At 47.5% G+C, this 19240-nt stretch overlaps 1 protein-coding gene and 1 long non-coding RNA gene across 2 annotated transcripts; both read right to left on the bottom strand.

Annotated features, from left to right (window-relative positions):
- Nucleotides 1–5971: 5971 nt before the first annotated feature.
- Nucleotides 5972–7247, bottom strand: LOC118482112. Its single transcript, XM_035977602.1, has 3 exons — nucleotides 6919–7247; nucleotides 6673–6837; nucleotides 5972–6606 (listed from the first exon to the last, which is right to left on the bottom strand). Exons 2-3 carry the CDS (start codon nucleotides 6787–6789, stop codon nucleotides 6259–6261), a joined length of 465 nt encoding a protein of 154 aa, XP_035833495.1. The 5' UTR covers nucleotides 6790–6837; nucleotides 6919–7247; the 3' UTR covers nucleotides 5972–6258.
- A 9137-nt stretch (nucleotides 7248–16384) lies between these two features.
- On the bottom strand, nucleotides 16385–18611 carry LOC110894084. The gene is made up of 3 exons (XR_002566106.2): nucleotides 17691–18611; nucleotides 17034–17108; nucleotides 16385–16559 (listed from the first exon to the last, which is right to left on the bottom strand). It is a non-coding gene; the product is annotated as an uncharacterized LOC110894084 (long non-coding RNA).
- Between the last annotated feature and the right edge of the window lie 629 nt (nucleotides 18612–19240).

Here is a 19240-nt window from a genome sequence, read left to right as displayed (position 1 = left end):
CGCTACTCTTAGCACTTTTCCAACCATCCTTTTCCCTCTCTCACGATCATGACTGATCACCAAAACAACACTGGGGATAACCAAAATCCCACAAATCTAAGTCCGGTTGGGGTCAATCCCTCAACATCGCAACCCGGACACGTCGGCACATCAACGCAACGGGGTCCATCCCTAACGTTCGGACACGACTTATCACAATACGCATCTGTGATCCCCCCGAACATGGACCCCCACGCCTGGTATGACCAACAGGCCACCCTACTGGCCGCAACATACAACCGCGCTTGTGCGGAAGCGCAAATACAAGCTGGGCCGACCCCAGCACCGCACACCCCTGCCGATCGTATTTTACAATACGAAGGCAGGGCGCATTCACGTCCAGCTTCGAGAAGCAGACGTGAAGACCGCGGATCATCCTACTGTTCGGTCCACACAATCAACGAGGACGATTCCGCATACGGGTCCCACACCAGGGGACCAATGCATACTCGCCTAGGTCCTTACGTCGAGGACAGGCAACGATCCACATCCCGACATGGCTCTGGAATTCAGAGCCGGTTGGGCCCACAACCATACACCGAAGGGTATGGTCGTACCGACCCGGACGACCGTACATATTGTGGGGATTCGCATGACACCTGCAGCAGACCGGGAGGACGCAACTATGTTCCTCCCACTCACCCCCGCAGTACATACCTCAGGGCTGCAAAGCGCCCTGAGAATAAACCTTACAGACCAAAGGTTGCGGCCGAAAACTCCAAATTCGCCCCCCGAATAGCCCACGCCCATGTCACCACAACAAAATTCCCATTCAACGTTGGGAAATACAGTGGTTCATCCGACCCGGACGACCACATGAACATTTTCATAGGCGCAGGGTGCAATGGCCAGTGGGACGAACCCACTTGGTGTAATTTTTCCCCCAGACCCTTACGGGTCTGGCCAGGGCTTGGTTCGATTCTTTGCCAGTGGCATCACTGGCCTCATTCGAGGACTTTCATGCAAAGTTCCTCGCTCATTTCAGCCAGCAACGACGTCACGCGCGTGACTCGTTGGACGTTATGAATATCTGGCGCAGAGACAACGAATCCCTAGAAGCATTCGTTGTCCGATACAATAAAGAGTGCCTAGAAATAGGCGACGTGGCAGATCAAATGGCACGGAACCATTTCATCAAGGCCGTGAAAGATAAGCAGATGGTTATGACCATCTCCGGCAAAGAAGGCTTGCCTAAAAAATGGGAAGATGTCATTGCCGCAGTCAAGACATATGCCCAGACACAGCGGTCCCTCGAGCCGCATATGGCAAAGGCAGAACACCAGGCCGAAACTTCCAGCCAAGGGTCCAAGCGTAACAATAAACGCAACCGGGACGTAGGGAATAGCGATATTTCCAAACCATATGTCCCGCGGACCAACCCGTTTGACCCGAGGAAACGCAGTCCTCAACGGGACAACCGGACACCAAAGAAAGATTCTCGGGACCGCAACTGGACCGAGATCACCATGTCGCCAAGCGAGGTCCTTCTTACAGACCCGCAATTCTTGCGACCGGCCCAACCAATGAAGTCCAAGAAAAATCAGGACCTCACACTCTACTGTGAGTATCACAAGGACTCGGGCCACACCACCAACAACTGCATCAGTCTCCGGCTGGAGATTGAGCGGGCCTTAAAAGAGGGGAAGCTGCAACATCTTTTGCCAGGTGGACAAAAACCCACCAAGCGCATCACCCCTCATGGCGAAGGTACCTCCTCCGGGAAGAGAACCATGTACGTGGCTTCCACCCACATGATCAACGGAGGCAAAGGTAGGCCGCGCAAAGCGGCGAGAAGGCCGGACAATGACTGGAAAGACGAGCAAGTCGTCTTCCCAAAAGTCCGAGGCGGACCGCGCGATAGGCGCGCCGTCGTTATTTCAGGCCAACTGGCACACTACTGCACCGAGCGTCTATTCATCGACCCGGGCAGTACTTCTGATATAATCTACGAACAATGTTTCAACCAGTTCGACCAGGAGGACAAAGATCGGTTGCAAGCAGTAGATTATCCATTGGCCGGGTTCGCAGGGGAAACCGTCTTTCCCCTAGGCCAGATCACTTTTCCTGTGCGTCTTACCAGCGGAAGGCACACAAGAACAGAAGAGGTAAACTTCATGGTTTTACCTCACACCTCCAGATATGACGTACTCCTTGGGAGAGAATCCCAAGGAGATTTCAATATGATTACATCCGTCCCCCACTCCGCGGTCGGTTTCCCAACCGAATCAGGGGTCGCGATAATCTATGCCCGCAGGGACGTCATGATGACGGACGAAGTACGTCCGACCAAGGTCGCAAGGCCTACTCCCAATGACCAACCAGAAAAATGGGTTCTCAACGCGAGATACCCAGAACAAAAGGTCACATTGGGTCACGCCTTGTCCCCGACCACCAAAGCGCACCTGAAGCAGCTTCTCTTCAGGAACCAAGACATCTTCGCGTGGACACCCGCGGACATGACCGGGGTCCCACGTGATATAGCGCAACATCACTTGAATACCTTACCAGGTATCAAGCCGGTGATCCAAGGCCAACGCCACCTTGGGTCCGCTAAAAATCAGGCGATGCAAGAGCAGGTCGAAGAACTGCTCTCCGCAGGCATCCTGCGGGAAGTTAAATACCAGACTTGGTTATCCAACCCAGTCATGGTAGAAAAACCGTCCGGGGGCTGGCGCATGTGCGTCGATTACAAAGACCTTAACAAAGCCTGCCCCAAGGATTGTTACGCGCTTCCAGAAATCGACGAAAAAGTCGATAATCTCGCACCATTTAGATGGAAGTATTTCCTCGATTGCTACAAAGGGTACCATCAGGTACAAATGGCAGTCAAGGATGAGGACAAAACGACATTCCGCACTCCCACCGGGAATTACTGTTATACAAAAATGCCGTTTGGGTTGCGCAACGCGGGCGCAACTTATCAAAAGCTGATGAACGACACTTTCCGCGGCCAAATAAGCAAAAGTGTCGAAATCTACATGGACGACCTAGTCGTCATGAGCATGGAGGAAGATACCATGCTCACAGACATTGAAAGAACATTCCAGACTCTGCGAAGCGTTAACATAAAGCTCAATCCAGGGAAATGCTCGTTTGGAATGGAAGAAGGCAAATTCCTTGGGTTCATCGTGACTAAAGATGGATTCAAGGTAAATCCGGAGAAAGTTCAGGCGATTGAGCGCATGCCATCGCCTTCATCGATGAAAGAGATGCAACGACTAGCCGGCAGGCTAGCAGCACTCAACAGATTCTTAGCCAACCATGCAGCTAAGTCTTATCCTTTCATCAAAACCCTGCGGAACTGTTTAAAGAAAGAACAATTCCAGTGGACCGCAGAGGCTGAAAACGCTTTCCGAGAAATGAAGGAGTGTTTGATACAACTCCCAACCTTAACCGCACCACGCAAGGACGAGCCACTCATATTATACCTATCCGCCGCGGACAATGCGGTGGGTGCGGTATTGATAGTGGAACGGGAGGGGGTTCAAACACCCATCTATTACATCAGCAAGATGCTCAACGACCCAGAGACAAGGTACTCAATAATGGAGAAGTTGGTCCCGCATTGGTACACGCTTCAAGACGGTTGCGACGCTACTTCGCAAATCACGTCATCACAGTGCTAACCAATTACAGGATCGGCCCGATCCTATCCAAACCGGACATCTCTGGGAGATTAGCAAAATGGGCAATAGAGAGCTGGGCGCACACACGCTACACTACAAACCGCGCCCCGCAATTAAAGGCCAAGTCTTAGCTGATTTCGCCGCCGAAGTACCGATGAATCGCATCCAAGAATGCGAAGAAGCACAAAATCCTGCACCAACGCCATCTTCCTCAGAAACATGGGCACTATTTACCGATGGTGCCTCCAACGAGGAAGGTGCGGGCGCAGGTCTGCGACTCGTCAGCCCTGACGGCCAAGAGCTTACATATGCAATCCGCCTCGATTTCAAAAGCACAAACAACGAGGCAGAATATGAGGCCCTGTTAGCAGGACTACGCTTAGCAGTCAAACTCGGCGTGCAACACCTGGAAGCACACGTCGACTCTTTATTGGTTGCAGGATAAATACGCGACGATTATGCCGCAAAAGGGGACATCATGATCCTCTACCTCGAGCAAGCCCTGCAACTCACATCCAAATTCGCTTCGTTCAATATCCGACATATTAATCGAAGTGAAAACAAGTCAGCGGATGCACTATCAAAACTCGCATCCACCAGTTTCCAACACTTGGCAAAGGAGATACGCATCGAAATTCTGCAAAATCCTTCGGTACCCCTGCGCCAAGTCAACGTCATTCAATACGGTACAACATCATGGATGACACCTATAATCGCATATCTGCAATCAGGTGTGACTCCCGAAAGCAAGTCAGAGGCACGCAAGTTACAACACAAAGCGTGCCACTATCAAATGGGAGACGGTATCTTATACCGAAAATCATACCTAGGGCCACTCCTGCGATGCGTCAACCCGCAGGATGCCACATACCTCATCCGAGAGATACACGAGGGCATATGTGGCATACATGCCGGACCACGCATGGTAGTGGCCAAAATCATGAATGTCGGGTATTACTGGCCCGGCATGCACCTGGACGCCGTCAAAGAGTTGCGCAAATGCATCGACTGTCAACGTCATGCTCCAAAAACTTTGCGGCCAAAGAACAACTTAGTCCCCGTCACAACCGCATGGCCTTTTCAGAAATGGGCAATTGACGTTGTGGGACCTTTCCCTGACGCTCCGGGTGCGGTCAAATTTATCATAGTAGCGGTTGATTACTTCACAAAATGGGTAGAAGCAAAACCGCTCGCCTCAACCACTGCTATGATAACAAGAAAATTCATTTGGGAACACATTATCTGCCGTTTTGGTTTACCAATGTGCATTGTCACCGATAACGGCACCAACTTCGCTGCCGACGAATTCCAAAAATGGCTAGAAGAACTACATGTTGAGCACATATTCTCATCAGTAGCACACCCGCAAGAGAATGGCCAAGTCGAGAGTATCAATAAAAGTATAGTCGAAGGCATCAAGGCACGGTTGGGAACGGCCAGGCGTGGCTGGGTCGATGAACTCCCAAGTATCTTATGGGCTCACCGTACAAGCCCAAAAACGAGCAACGGAGAAACACCCTTCAGCCTAGTCTATGGTTCAGAAGCGGTGATCCCCGCGGAAGTAGGTCTCCCCTCTCCTAGAATGTTGGCTATTGAAAAACTAGACAACAACACGGAACGCAGGATCGATTTGGACCTTTTGGAAGAAAGGCGTGAAAACGCTGCCATCAACGAGGCCAAATACAAATCCAAACTGGAAAAGTACTATAACACGCGCGTCCGCGTTTGTACTTTCAATCCAGGAGACTACGTCCTACGCGACAACGAAGCATCTAATGCTGAGCGCCCAGGCAAACTTGCCCCCAAGTGGGAAGGACCCTACCTCATCAAAGAGGTCTTAGGGAAAGGCGCATACAAATTACAAACGTTAGAAGGCGAACCTATCGCACGAACATGGAACGCACAACAGCTTCGACGCTGTTATATGTAAGCCATGTTCCTACCTTTTCTATGTAACATATCGGGCCGCAGGCCATTGGCCAATAAATAAATAAGCAATTTTATACATTATTGTTTGTTACTACTATTACAAATGCGTCTCCACTTTGCGGTATCCCAAAAACAGATTGGCAAAATCTTCATTCGCGATACCCATACAAAGTGGTAACCACACACAAATATTGTAATAGGCCAGCAAAAGGCAAAAAGACTTGCATATTTATCCGGCCGGATAAACAAGTTTTTGTTAACACTAACACAATTCCTGAGCCCAAAAAGGCAAACAATGGAATTGACGCGTACTCATACGACAAAGATATGGAGTATACTTGACCCCATTCACAAATGGGTAGAGTTCCGGTTATATAAGTTTTTACAAAGCTTACACAATTCTAAAATCCTAACGGGGGAAATAACGGAATTGACGCGTACTCATACCGCAACAGTATGGAGTACACTCGACCCCACTCACAATGGGTAGAGATTTGCATACATACGTTCAAACATGCAAGAATTAAAAACACTTGTACAAATTGAACAAAACACTTTATATTCAAAAAGTTCAAACACCCACGCGATGCTTAATGGATTTACATAAAGTTCCTATCATATACAAGAGGAAGACAAAAAGGGGGCACACTAGCCAACCTAAACCCTATTTTGTACCACTGGTTCCAGCACCACCAGCGGGATCTTCCTCTTCCGCATCGGCATAGAGCATCCGCAGCCGATCTACATAATCCACAGCCTCTAAACAGTCGTCCAACTCCTCCACACAAGCGAGTGACGTATCATAAAAGGAGGCTATAGCCGCGTTCAGGCGACCTTCGGTGTCCACGTCACGGAACCCAGATCGCTCTGCAGTAAAACCGCCTTCAGACATGACGTTCATATGACTGACACAGCGGCTGTAACCAGCTTTAAAACCGGCATCGCGGGCACGTTCCTTGACCAAGTCCAAACCAGCTGCGGTCTCAGGTGCATCCATGATAGCCTGAACAATCTGCAGTACAAGGATGATAAGTCTCGGATACTAATCCAAGCAAATATAAAGGCAAGGGATACTTACACGCGCGATACCGTGACTCCGCATCCACTCACGGTCAGCCTCCAGTTGGTTAAACGAAGAGGTCAGAGCATCTCTAGCCTCAACGGCAACATTGGCCCGCTCTTCCGCTGCAGTCATGCGGGCTGTGAGGTCAGTAACCGCGACCTCCCGGGTCTGAACCTCAGCCTGTCAAAGAGCAGAAAACAGTTTACTCAGTAAACATTCTCAAAAAGCAGGGAAATATAAAACAAAGGTAACAAGTCATACCTGAAGGCTGGCAACAACTTCATCCAAACGAACGCGCTTAGCATTCGCCTCTTCAAGAGCCTTGGAAGAAAGGCTCTCCCTCTCTTCGGCCTCCTCCAGGGCCTTCGCAGCACGCGCCCCGGCTTCCTTGGCCTCTTCAAACGCCTTTATGGCCCCGGCCTCCGCCTGCTGCGCTTTAACCGCTATCGCCTCAGCTGCAGCTTTCTCTTTACCCAAGGCAACGTTCGCTGCCTTGGCGTTCGTCAACTCCTGCCGAGCACGAAACAGATTGTCATTCTGCTTAGCCCAAGATTCATTCCACTTCTTGCGCTCATTGGACAACTTTTCGTTCCAACTCTTGCCTTCATCAGAAAGGAGTTTGGCAAGAGTACGAACCTGTTTCAGCTGAGCAGTGGCAGCCCACTCCGAGGTCTGTTTCTGCTTCTCAAACGCAGCTCTATCCTTCTCAAGCTGCTCCGCACCCGCACGAGCAGCCTTGACCAACTCTTCCGCTTCGGCCCGCATACGAGCAGCTTCCTCCTCTCTGCGGCCTAACTCCTTGTAGTCTTCCAAAATGGCGTTCGCCACTATGGAACTTCCTACTAGCATGGTGGAAAGTTGATTGACGCGCAACTCACGGGGGGCGGCACGGGCACGTTCAACTTCAAAGGGGGTGCCCAGACCACCCAGAATCTCCTTACACGCAGAAGGGTCATTGGAAATATCATCCCTCTGCATAACAGTCCAGGGGGGTCGGTGATACACAGTACTTCGACCCTGGGTATACGTGCGGTTATAATACTCTAATTCAGACTCCCCAGGCTGAATCGGAGGCCCATCATAACCCGCACCACCGGTACCCGAACCGGTAACCTTCACACCAGCAGAAGACTTCTGCGGCTCATCATCAGTCTTCTGCGCCTCCGCATCAGATTTTTGTTTCCCAGAATCCGAAAACCCCCTGTAGATCCATATTATCACCCTCATTGGGAGAGATCAGATTGTTGGAGGAATCAACGGTATCGAAAATCTGGGTCGCGGATTTGTCCGCAGTACCCTCTGCGTGCGCGGTTGAATCTGGCACCACCTTGACAAAAGGCACCGAAGGTTCCTTAGACACCCCCGCACCTGCACCCATATCCCTGGTATGCGGGGGAGACAAAGGAGCATCAAAGATAGAAAAATCATCATCTTGAGGCTCTGCAAAAAACAAAGTCAATAGCTATCAAAAAACAAGTTGTACATAACACTTGAGACAAGCTATACAACACTTACCAACAGTAACCGCAGGCTTCTTTGGTGTTGGACCAGTCCTCTAGACTGCAACCTCCGACGTTTCGGCCCACCGGCACCAGCGGCCGTCTCTTCTACTTGCCTCTTCCCAGCACCAGACTGCGAGCCCGCAGCTGTACCCAAACCCTCAAGGGTATCAGATACTATCACATAATCCGAGTATCTACGGAAAGAAGAGTGAGAGATACCTGCCGCCTGCGGCACCAGATGAGGCACAACAGTGACCTCCGGTATTTTCTTCTGGCGAAAGCGCACGCCTTTCACCGTTTGCCTCTTAGGCACACCCTTCGCGTCAGGGTCCCCTAAGGCCCCAAGATCACCTGCATAAAAACCATCCAAGAGGTGAGTCAGTGCAACCATTATTGTAATCACAAGGATTCCTAAATATACCTTTGCCCCGCGGCAACTCAACTGCCAATGCGGCCTTAGTAGGCACCCGGAAGTTATCTCGAATGATAACATTAAACTCCTCCTCGCCATCCGCACAAACAACTGTTTCAACCTGACCCTGGAAATCCGGGGCAAACATCCTCCATAAGGGAGCATCCTCTGCTAGCAAACGCACAAGTCAGTAACGCATACGGGGATAAGAAAGTTAAACAAATGAAAAGTACGTACCACCACTTTTCTCCCGCACCACGGGCTTTGACTTCTTGTTCCTCCTTGTCAGCATCATGCGCAACACCCACAACTATGTGTTGCTCAGCTTCACCGACTCAATGGTCTGCAACTGCGGAAACCACTCCACCGACTTCATGCTAGGGACTACAATGGTCTCTGATATGATCGTCTCGGTCACATTCCGAAACGTCATATTTGCAACAATCGCAACAGCCTTGATGTAAAAGAACTTCATTTTCCACTTCGTCATCCCCTTGGGAGGAGTCATCAGTTTGGGACTACCCTCTCGTTGACGGAAAGAAAAGAACCCCAAGGACACCGTCATATGATAAAACCGTCGGAAATCTCCAACGGTAGGCTCTATGCTAAGAGCACGAAAGGTTGATTCAAAATTTCGAATCCGGATCATACCAAACGGACTCAGTTGAGAAATGTGGACCTTGTACCACTCCAAAACCTCAACAACAAAAACAGTCAAAGGTAACTGGAGATTACAGTCACCAAAAAAGTCTGCCCACATGGTCACATAACCGGCCGGAGCATCGGCACCGGTGTCACCCTCCGATGGGTACAAGGCCCCATATTCAGGGGGCATTTGGACATCAAGAATCAGACGATCAAAGGACTTCTTGGTCCACTTTAACACCGGTAAACCACCACCGGCGGCTCCCCCCTCTTCTTCCTCCGCCACCACCGGCGATGAAGACTCCGGGTTGTCACCTTCCACATTATGTGGACTTGACGGTTCAGCCATCAGAAATGTCGAAGAAACGAAAGAACGTGAGTAGAAACACTAAACTCAACCTCACCGGAAGTTCAAGAAGTATCGTCGGAGAAAACAAAGTAATGTTCTCTCACCGGCAAATTTTTGAAATTTCGAACAAGTGAGGGGAAACCACAAACGGTTTCCCCTTATATACCCATCGCAATTAATGCGGAGGGAGAAAACGAATCATCACGTTCAAAAAGAACGAATTGCGCGACACCACGTGTCAAGCGCCGTTTTCGCTGACAGTTATCACGCGCGCGTGGCCGCCCACGCGCCTGACATAAGAGACGTTTACACTCTTTGCTACAGTGCATTTAATGCCTCGGGCAGTGCAAACGTCCTTTCATTTCAGCACATGCCAGAAAGATCTCACCAACTTCCACCAACTCACACGTGAGATCAGCCACGTATGCAACAAAAAGCGACTACCTTATCCAATTACAAGCGGCATGCGGTTTCTCTGGTATACCGCACCATAACCCATACCGCATGTCGTTTTTTTTACATACCCCTAAAAATAGGCAAAAATATATATCTCCACACTATAAGGGGGTATAATACCTGACCGCACTACCCACGAGCACACGTGGAATATGCGGAAATGACACACACGAGCCCGTTCAGGTGTGTCAGATACTCAGAACCAGCGTTGTCCTTTGGACTGAACCGCATCTCAGATACAGGTGAACCGCATTGCCTTCATTCTCTTCAAGCTTCAAATCCCTCATGTCCGGTTCACAACCACAGAGGGTGCATGAACCCCTTCTTTAATAAGAAGAAGGAAGGGAATGTACGCGCGCGCACATCAGCAACCCTGACTCCTGAACCTTCAAGAGCCACATCCGAACAACACACCCGTTTAGAGCGCATATGGGAATGCAAAACCGCAGACACTCATGAGTCGCTGCGGACATAACCATAGCTTCCGCAAATGGTTGTTACGGAAGAGCCACAACTAACTCCACATCGATGAACGAAACTACTTCAAGGAAAAACTCCTCGGTATTGGAGCGTGAAGGAAGGTGGCTAAGGAAGAGATGCGGACAAGATCCCCAACGATCATACGAGCCCTTTTCGAACAACAAGCGATCGAACAAGCGGTAACAAGTCTGCTTATGACTTTGTTACCCTACTTGTACGTTGGATAGAATAAACAATGATAGGCATTACCATGCCTATGATCATGTTTATTTGACCGTTATCCAGAATCACATTGTTCGACCAAACATGGCCAACAATGACGCAAGTGCCCAACGTTGTTCCCACAACCGTGGCCAACAATGTCAAGCAACGAGGTAACCGCAAAGGACATGCGGTTACTTGAGAGCTAATGGGAAGAACATGAACACCCCACGAAAGGAATCATCATTAGATATCCAATCATGGGAACAGCATGCTCTCTTCTTCATTCACCACTTCAAAGGTTGGTTCGAAGTTTGTGCACACCTTCAACCACCATCTCAAAGATTGGTTCGAAGTTTGTACACTTCCTCCAACTAATTCCTACAGTTGGTTCGGCACACCAACAGGTGGCAACCAGCCAAAGGCTGAGAATTTCGCATCAGACGAAACATTTTCACCGGTACGGAAGAGGCATCAAATGACCCTTCCAGACCTCCAGCTTGATTTACAAACAGAAAAGACCATCCGCATGGTCTAGGATCTTCTCCAGACTCCAAACTACCTTCTAACACCATAGTCCAGTACTCCTCCCACATATAACTTGTATGTGGCAGCAACACTAGACTGGGGGGACTTGAAGGGGTATGGTCCCAGATCTCGCGTCAGCATCGACCGCGAGTGACCATTACCCTTATCAAAACCCCCACCAGCTAACAACCTACTTGTGCCCATGCGAGAACGCGTCGACACAAGGGTTATCTAGTGATGAAGGAGGACTTACATGGAACATGAGAACGGTAGAGTGATGCGACATAGCATCACATCTGATGTATGAAAGCGGAAGTATTCACAGCGATACGGCCTCGCACCGCGTCCAGTGAACACTTCTATCAATACAAGGAAGCTGGATAACAGCAACAGTCACCACAGGCGATGATGCGGCCAACACCGCATCTCGCGTATTTCTTGATCACAAGCAAGAGACGCGGTAACATCAGATGTTACCGCAGGCAGCGATGCGGCTAGCACCGCATCCTATGCGCTCAACAAGTGGGACTGACACCACAGTGCAAGTGGAACCAATGGCAGTCACCTGTCAGGTCTACGTAAGCGACAGACTGACGTGGCGTCGTCTCCCCGGCCGACATGTCTGACACACCTGCAAAGGTGCAGCATGCCGTCAGTCTATCCTTCCACCTCCTCCTTCACTCCTCGGCTATAAATACCAACCCCAAACCAGGTTTGAGGTATCTCTTCACAACTCTCTCACTACTACTACTATCTTACTTTGCTTCCCAAGCAAACTACTGATTCTCACGCCGGAGAGTGGTAACAAGGAGCACCCCCCACCCCATCCTCCTTGTTACGAGTCACGGTTTGTTTCCTTGTGCAGGAGATCAACCCACCGGTGATCCAGCCAGCGATCCTCGAGAGGAAGGGATTAACCCTTCTTGACGAGACCAGTGTGTTAACCCTGCCCGGTTAACCATTGTTTCATCACCTGGGGTGTCACATCATTCCCCCGTTGATTTGGAATTTCATCTCGAAATTCTGTAGTAGCTTCAGCCTCAGTAGTGGTTGCACGGTTTTCGAATAACTGGGGATACTTGAGTTTCATTTGGTATTCTCATTCCCAGGTGAACTCTGGGCCACGACGGGAGTTCCAACGAACTCGTACAAGGGGTATTCTAGTGTGCTTGAGGACCTTAACATCCCGGTCCGTGATTTCTACTGATTCCTCGACGAACTGCAGCCGCTCGTCGATAGTGAGTTCCTTCAAAGGAACTATGAGGGTCTCATCTGACAGACACTTCTTCAGATTCGACACGTGGAAAACATTGTGAACTGCACCGAGTTCAGCCGGTAGGTTCAGTTTGTAGGCCACTTTGCCTATTTTCTCGATGATTTCGAACGGTCCAACATACCGCGGATTGAGTTTACCTCGTTTACCAAAACGAACTACACCCTTCCAGGGTGAGACTTTGAGTAGCACTCGATCCCCAACTTGGAACTCGAGCGGTTTCCTGCGTTTATCAGCGTAACTTTTCTGACGGTCGCGAGTTGCCGCCATGCGTTGTCGTATCTGTGCAATTCGTTCAGTAGCATCAACTACAAGTTCTGGACCTGTGATTTGACTATCACCCACCTCTGCCCAACAGAGAGGTGACCGGCATTTACGTCCGTACAATGCCTCGAATGGAGCTGCCTGAATACTGGTGTGGTAGCTGTTATTGTACGAAAACTCCACTAACGGGAGATGTTTTTCCCAGCTGTTGCCGAAATCGATAACACACGCCCGAAGCATGTCTTCTAGAATCTGGATGGTACGCTCAGACTGCCCATCCGTCTGAGGGTGATATGCTGTGCTCATGTCTAGTCGAGAGCCAAAAGATTTGTGCATTGCTTGCCATAATTCTGACGTGAATCGTGCATCCCGATCCGAAATAATAGAGGTTGGCACTCCATGCCTCGAAACAACTTCTTTCAAGTAGATGTCTGCTAAAGTAGAGAACTTATCCGTTTCCTTAATAGCTAGGAAGTGAGCAGACTTTGTGAGTCGATCAACGATCACCCAAATAGTATCATTCCCACGCTGGGATCTAGGCAGGCCAGTAACAAAATCCATGGAAATTTCCTCCCATTTCCACTGCGGTATCTTGGGTTGCTGAAGTAGGCCTGATGGTTTCCGATATTCAACTTTGATCCTTGCACAGGTCAAACATTTGCTGACGTACGTTGCGATGAGGGCTTTCATGCTTGGCCACCAATACGTAGTTTTAAGATCGTGGTACATCTTATCCGAACCAGGATGTACCGAGTAGCGAGACTTGTGCGCTTCATCCATCACACGTTCTCGTAATCCGCCATATAGTGGGACCCAATTACGCCCCGTTACATAGTAGGCGCCGTCTTCCTTTTGTTCTAATCGCTGCCTTGAACCGCGTAAGGCTTCAGCCTTGACATTTTCTGGTTTCAATGCTTCTACCTGAGCATCTCGTATCTGAGCAGGAAGGCTAGACTGTATAGTAAGCTGCAAGGCTCGTACACGCCTAGGTGTAGTATCTTTCCGACTGAGGGCATCAGCCACAACATTGGCTTTGCCTAGATGGTACTTGATGGCACATTCGTAATCGTTCAGTAGCTCGACCCATCGACGTTGTCGCATGTTCAATTCCTTCTGCTTGAATATATGCTCGAGACTCCTGTGATCGGTGTAGATGGTGCACTTGGTACCGTACAGGTAATGTCGCCATATCTTAAGTGCGAAAACAACAGCTCCCAGCTCTAAACCGTGCGTCGTGTAGTTCCACTCGTGAATCTTGAGTTGACGTGAAGCATAAGCAATAACTTTATCCCGCTGCATCAATACACAACCCAGCCCCTGTATCGATGCGTCACAATAGACCACAAAATCGTCCGTGCCCTTTGGCAATGAGAGGATAGGTGCACTGCAAAGTCTATCCTTTAAGTGCTGAAAAGCGGTTTCCTGGGGATTACCCCAACAATGGGTGACAACCTTCTGTGTCAGTAGAGTAAGCGGCTGTGCAATCTTTGAGAAGTCTTTAATAAATCGCCTATAATAACCCGCCAAACCCAAGAATTGGCGTATTTCTGTTGGTGTACGCGGTGCAGGCCAGTTCCTGATCGAATCTACCTTGGATGGATCAACATGAATCCCATCCTTGTTTACTATATGGCCTAGAAAATGGACTTCACGAAGCCAGAAGTCGCATTTTGAAAACTTGGCGTACAGTTGTTCCTTGCGAAGAAGTTCCAAGATAAGCCGTAGATGCTGCTCGTGTTCCTCCTGACTCTTGGAGTAGATCAGGATGTCGTCAATGAAAACAATCACAAACTTGTCTAGATAAGGCTTGCACACCCTGTTCATAAGATCCATGAAGACTGCAGGCGCGTTCGTTAGCCCGAATGGCATGACTAGAAACTCGTAGTGGCCATAACGAGTTCTGAATGCTGTTTTGGAGACGTCCTCATCCCGGACTCTCAGCTGATGGTAATCTGACCTCAGATCTATCCTTGAGTAGTAGCTCGACCCTTGCAACCGGTCGAATAAATCATCAATTCGTGGAAGAGGATAGCGGTTCTTCACTGTCACTTTGTTGAGTTCTCGATAGTCGTTACACATGCGGAACAACTTCTCTTCTTGAGTATAACGGGGCTCCTTAAAGCGAAAACTAGGTCCGACGGAGCTCGAGTCCAATAATTCCTGGAGTTGATTAAACAGTTCCTGCAATCTTCCTGGTGTAATGTAGTAAGGTATACCAATAACGAGGGTTAATTCTTGCATGATACAGGTCTGACATCCCACCTGTCGATGTGTAGATAAACCTGACAGTTCTTCGGTAACATTTAGGGAGAAGTCACGAATAATTGGTGGATCCTTGATCCTCCTTTCCTTAGTCTTGACATTTGTGTTGAGGGTTAACATTGCGGGGTAATTCTTCCGTAGACACTCCTGGCCTTTCTTGCTGAAGTAAAGGTAACCATGGTGCCACTCTGACACGCTGTAAGAGGTAACATTTCTCGTACAAGGTTTTCTCCTCACTGGGTGTATGCATACGATATCTGGGTAGCCAATCCACATGGCTACTGCGTCAAATCTATCAAGGGTAGCAAAAGGATGGTCGACGTTGATCACTTGTCCCACAAGGTCAAGTTTGCATTCCTACACCCATATGAGGTTTCAATAGGCTCGCCATCTGCCGTTTCCATAGCGGGTTCGGTTTCGAGATGTACCAGGGTTGGGTCGAACAGTGACGAAGTGATTTATTACTAAAAGCATGAAGGCCACCATGTTGCTACAATCTTGGCGTTGTCCACACCAATCCTAATTGCCCAACGCGAGTACCACACCCAGTGTTGTTGCTACTGCTGCTAGAGCTCCCAAAACTGTCATTGCTCCTTGGGTTGATGACGTTTTAACTTAGCCCGTACTGAGGTCGGTAAGGTGCTATGCTCATCCTCCTGTCCGTCGTTGTTACAAGTGGTTCAAGTAGTTCGCTATCTGATACGAGAGTGTTGCGGGAGTGATCACACTTCGGGATCGGAGACATCAATCCATGAGTTTCAGGAGACGAGGAGGAGTAGGAAAAGGTATCGCGGGTTGGCGGGTTCAACCCGACCCGAACCCGAAAAATTTACACGAACCCGAACCCGAAAATTGTGTATTACATATGAACCCGAACACGACCCGTTCAACCCGAATCTTTTTTTTTAATTTTTTCCACAATTAATATATTCTTTTTAAAATTTACTTAAAAAAACACAAACATATATAATACAATTACATTTAAATTATAAAATCTTATGTGAATTTCTCTTTTTAAGTCATAATTATGACATAAAATAGATACCCAACTTAATTTATTTCATAAAATATATTGTAAAAAAAATATAACATAATATAAAAGGGTTAAATGGGTCAACCTACCAACCCGACCGGGTTGACCCGAACCCGACCCGCTTAGCTAAACCGGTTCGCGGGTTCAACCTGAAACTGACCCGAACCCGTTTATCCCAAACCTATACCCACGAATTTCGTGTTAGGTTCGTGTCGTGTTTTCGGGTCGTGTCGGAAATTCACACCCCTATGTCACACCCCAACCGATGGCGGAAACATCGGGATGATATGAAATAGATTGCAAGAGACTTCATAACACTATGTGACAATATAAATTTAATTCAAATTTCATTTCAATACTACAATTTGTGTACAAGAATACAAATAAGAGAACAACATTGATTTCAATCATAACATAACAAAATAGATTAATCTAAGTGCATTTCTAAGTCCACCTAAATCATGTTTCTTCGCTTAGCATCATCTCGACTATCAAACCTGCAACATGTATTAAAATAGAGTTTAATGCAAAAGCAAAGGCGAGTATACAAGTTTGATACATAGCATGAAAATAGTTCTAAAATAGTCTAAGGCTCATATCCAACATGAATCACAAAAATACAACTTACTCGGTGTCAAGTATATGTTCAAACCCAAGAATCTAATGCGTTAAAATAGCCTATCCCAATAGTTTAACGGGAGGTAAAATAGTTTAACTTAACAATACCCCAAGTCTCGTGGGCGGTGCATTACTCCTATAGCGCTATAAATGTTAAGGTAGGCTTGTACGAACTTTGTGAGCATATAGACACAAAAAGTTTAACATCACATACGAGATTAACAAGCATCATATAGTTTCATGTTCAAATATGGATAGAGAGTGATTCAAACAGTTTCAAATGTGTTTAAATATAGAATACATGTTGCATCCCAAAGTGTTTAAAAAGGTAAAATGGGATCGAGTATACTCACTTAATTGCTAAGTCTTCCGATTATCCAAGTGTTGACGAGTGTACGAGTTTAGGAGGACGGAACACCGAGGTCACCCTATAAGGGCAAACGATGGTGCATGAGTAAACGGAATTTCAAGAGAACGAACGAGAGTGTTTAACCTAGATATTTAAAATATCACAAATTCGTTATTATTTATTGGTTTTAAAAGAAGAATAATCCTAATATTTTTATTTTGCATAATTTGGAATTCGTATATTATATTTTATCTCAATATAAAAATTTATTGTTATAAAAAGAATTATTCATTTATGTTATAAATTTAGAGATTTGGTTATAAAAGAAAATGAATCAAAGATAAAAATCGTTTTGAAATTAAACACGTATTGTTTCGTGGATTTTTACGAAAAACGGGCAGAGTTTCCTCTGTTTTTCGACGATCCCGACAATGCAAGTTGTCGTTTATAATTTCAAAATTCAACAGTCAACGAAACATTAAATATTTATACAAGTTATATAATGAAAATAAGCGTTTTTTTATACAAGTTTCCAAGGCAGGATTAGTGAACTAGTTCAAGTAACGAACGTTTCGCGATTAAGACAATAACTATATATATATATATATATATATATATATAAAAACAATAATAATAAAATTTGCGTCGTTTAAGATTTTACCAAGTCTTGCGTTGAAGTTGACCCGAGTTTGACTGTTTGACCAGTTTGACCATGTTGACCCGAACACCAAAACTGAACCAAATCTAACCCGGACCGAAACTAAAAATAACTCGAACCAAACTGTCCCGTAGAGACATAGACTGAACCGCTGACCAGAGTTAACCCGAAAACCTGAACACCTTGACCTGAGATAACGAGACCCGAACCAACAGATCTGAAAGTTGAACTGGAATATTGCCCGAATCCACTTGAATCTGGCCCGACACCTGCTGTCCCGAACTCTCGAACAGAAACCCAATACCAAAGCAACTGAGACCTGAGCCACTTACCTAATCTGAGCCGAAACATACATAACCCGAACTAAACTCGAAACCCGCTGAATAACATCGCCACTTTGCCGCTGCCTGCACCACCGTCGCCGTCGGCCATCGTGTCGGACCACCCGAACCCACCTCATCTGTCAGCACCGCCGGCCGCTGCCTGAGGCGGCGCCACTGTCGTCGCCGCTCGTCTTCAACATCACAGCCCCCTAACTCCCTATTTCTCCGGCCACTCTCTGTAGTCTCGCTCTTGATTCAGATGTGTGGGTGCCATAAATACAGGAAGAAGGTGAGTAGCGGTGTGAGTTTGACCAGGACTTCGAGGCAAAACACCGCCGCTTGCGATGTCTCACCTCCGCTTGTCGTTGTTGCAGCTGCCAGACGCCGCCACCATAGGTGGTGGTCGGCCGACCTTCATACGAGGGAGAAGAGACACGGGGTGCAGCTCGTTAAGGTTTGTTTAGATTTTGAAAGGGGGATACAGGGATCTAGAGGTGTGCGTGAGATGGGTTTGGAGAAGAAGGTGATTCACCAAGTTTTGTGAGGATGAGATATGTTGTAGAGGGACATTTGAGAGAGAAGAATTTGTTGAACGGCTACTACAAAATCCATTTAGGGTTTAACTAGTCATAAATACTTAGGGTTTAATTAGTGGGTTTGGGCTTGGGCCTAAGGCCCACAAGCCCAATCCCTGTGTTTAGTGGCCCGAAATCTCTTGCGAACTCGTTTTCGAAACCCGATTATCGTAGAATGTTGTATGATATTACTTTAAAGTTTAAATACATGAAATAATGTCGGTGTTCGATATTGGTCGCGTTCGCTTGTCGGTCGCGTTAAAAAGTGCGTAAAATGCATAGTTTTCTGTTTTTAAACCGTTTTTTTATCAGATTTCAACTGCGTTTCTAAAAATAGGAAACGAACCCGAATTTTATAAAAACAAGGAATTACGGAAATACGAGGCGTTGCAGATATACATAGCACTTACTCGTTTATACATTCTCTATACATTAAACCATCCTTTTCGGTATATGATACACTTGATTACATGTTCTATATACTTAAATACCTTGAAATTATGCTAATTGTACACTAAACATAAATAATATCAAATTGCAAGGGCCTTTATTGACAAAAACAAAAGTTTGTCTGGTGGACGTGCGCCGCGCCACGCGACAAAGGTCGGGGTCCCCCTCCGCGACCCGCGGCCGTGCACGATCCGCAGCCAGCTGC

Source organism: Helianthus annuus, chromosome 9 (assembly GCF_002127325.2).
Source record: "Helianthus annuus cultivar XRQ/B chromosome 9, HanXRQr2.0-SUNRISE, whole genome shotgun sequence".
NCBI lineage: Eukaryota > Viridiplantae > Streptophyta > Magnoliopsida > Asterales > Asteraceae > Helianthus > Helianthus annuus.
This window is presented reverse-complemented; position numbering and strand designations above follow the sequence as displayed.

Bases quoted from the DNA above. Each gene is read 5' to 3' on its own strand.
- LOC118482112 (XM_035977602.1), bottom strand. From the start codon at position 6,789: ATGACTGCAGCGGAAGAGCGGGCCAATGTTGCCGTTGAGGCTAGAGAT. The intron at 6,607-6,672 runs GTAAGTATCCCT...CTTGTACTGCAG, and splicing joins GGAGTCACGGTATCGCGCGT to ATTGTTCAGGCTATCATGGA.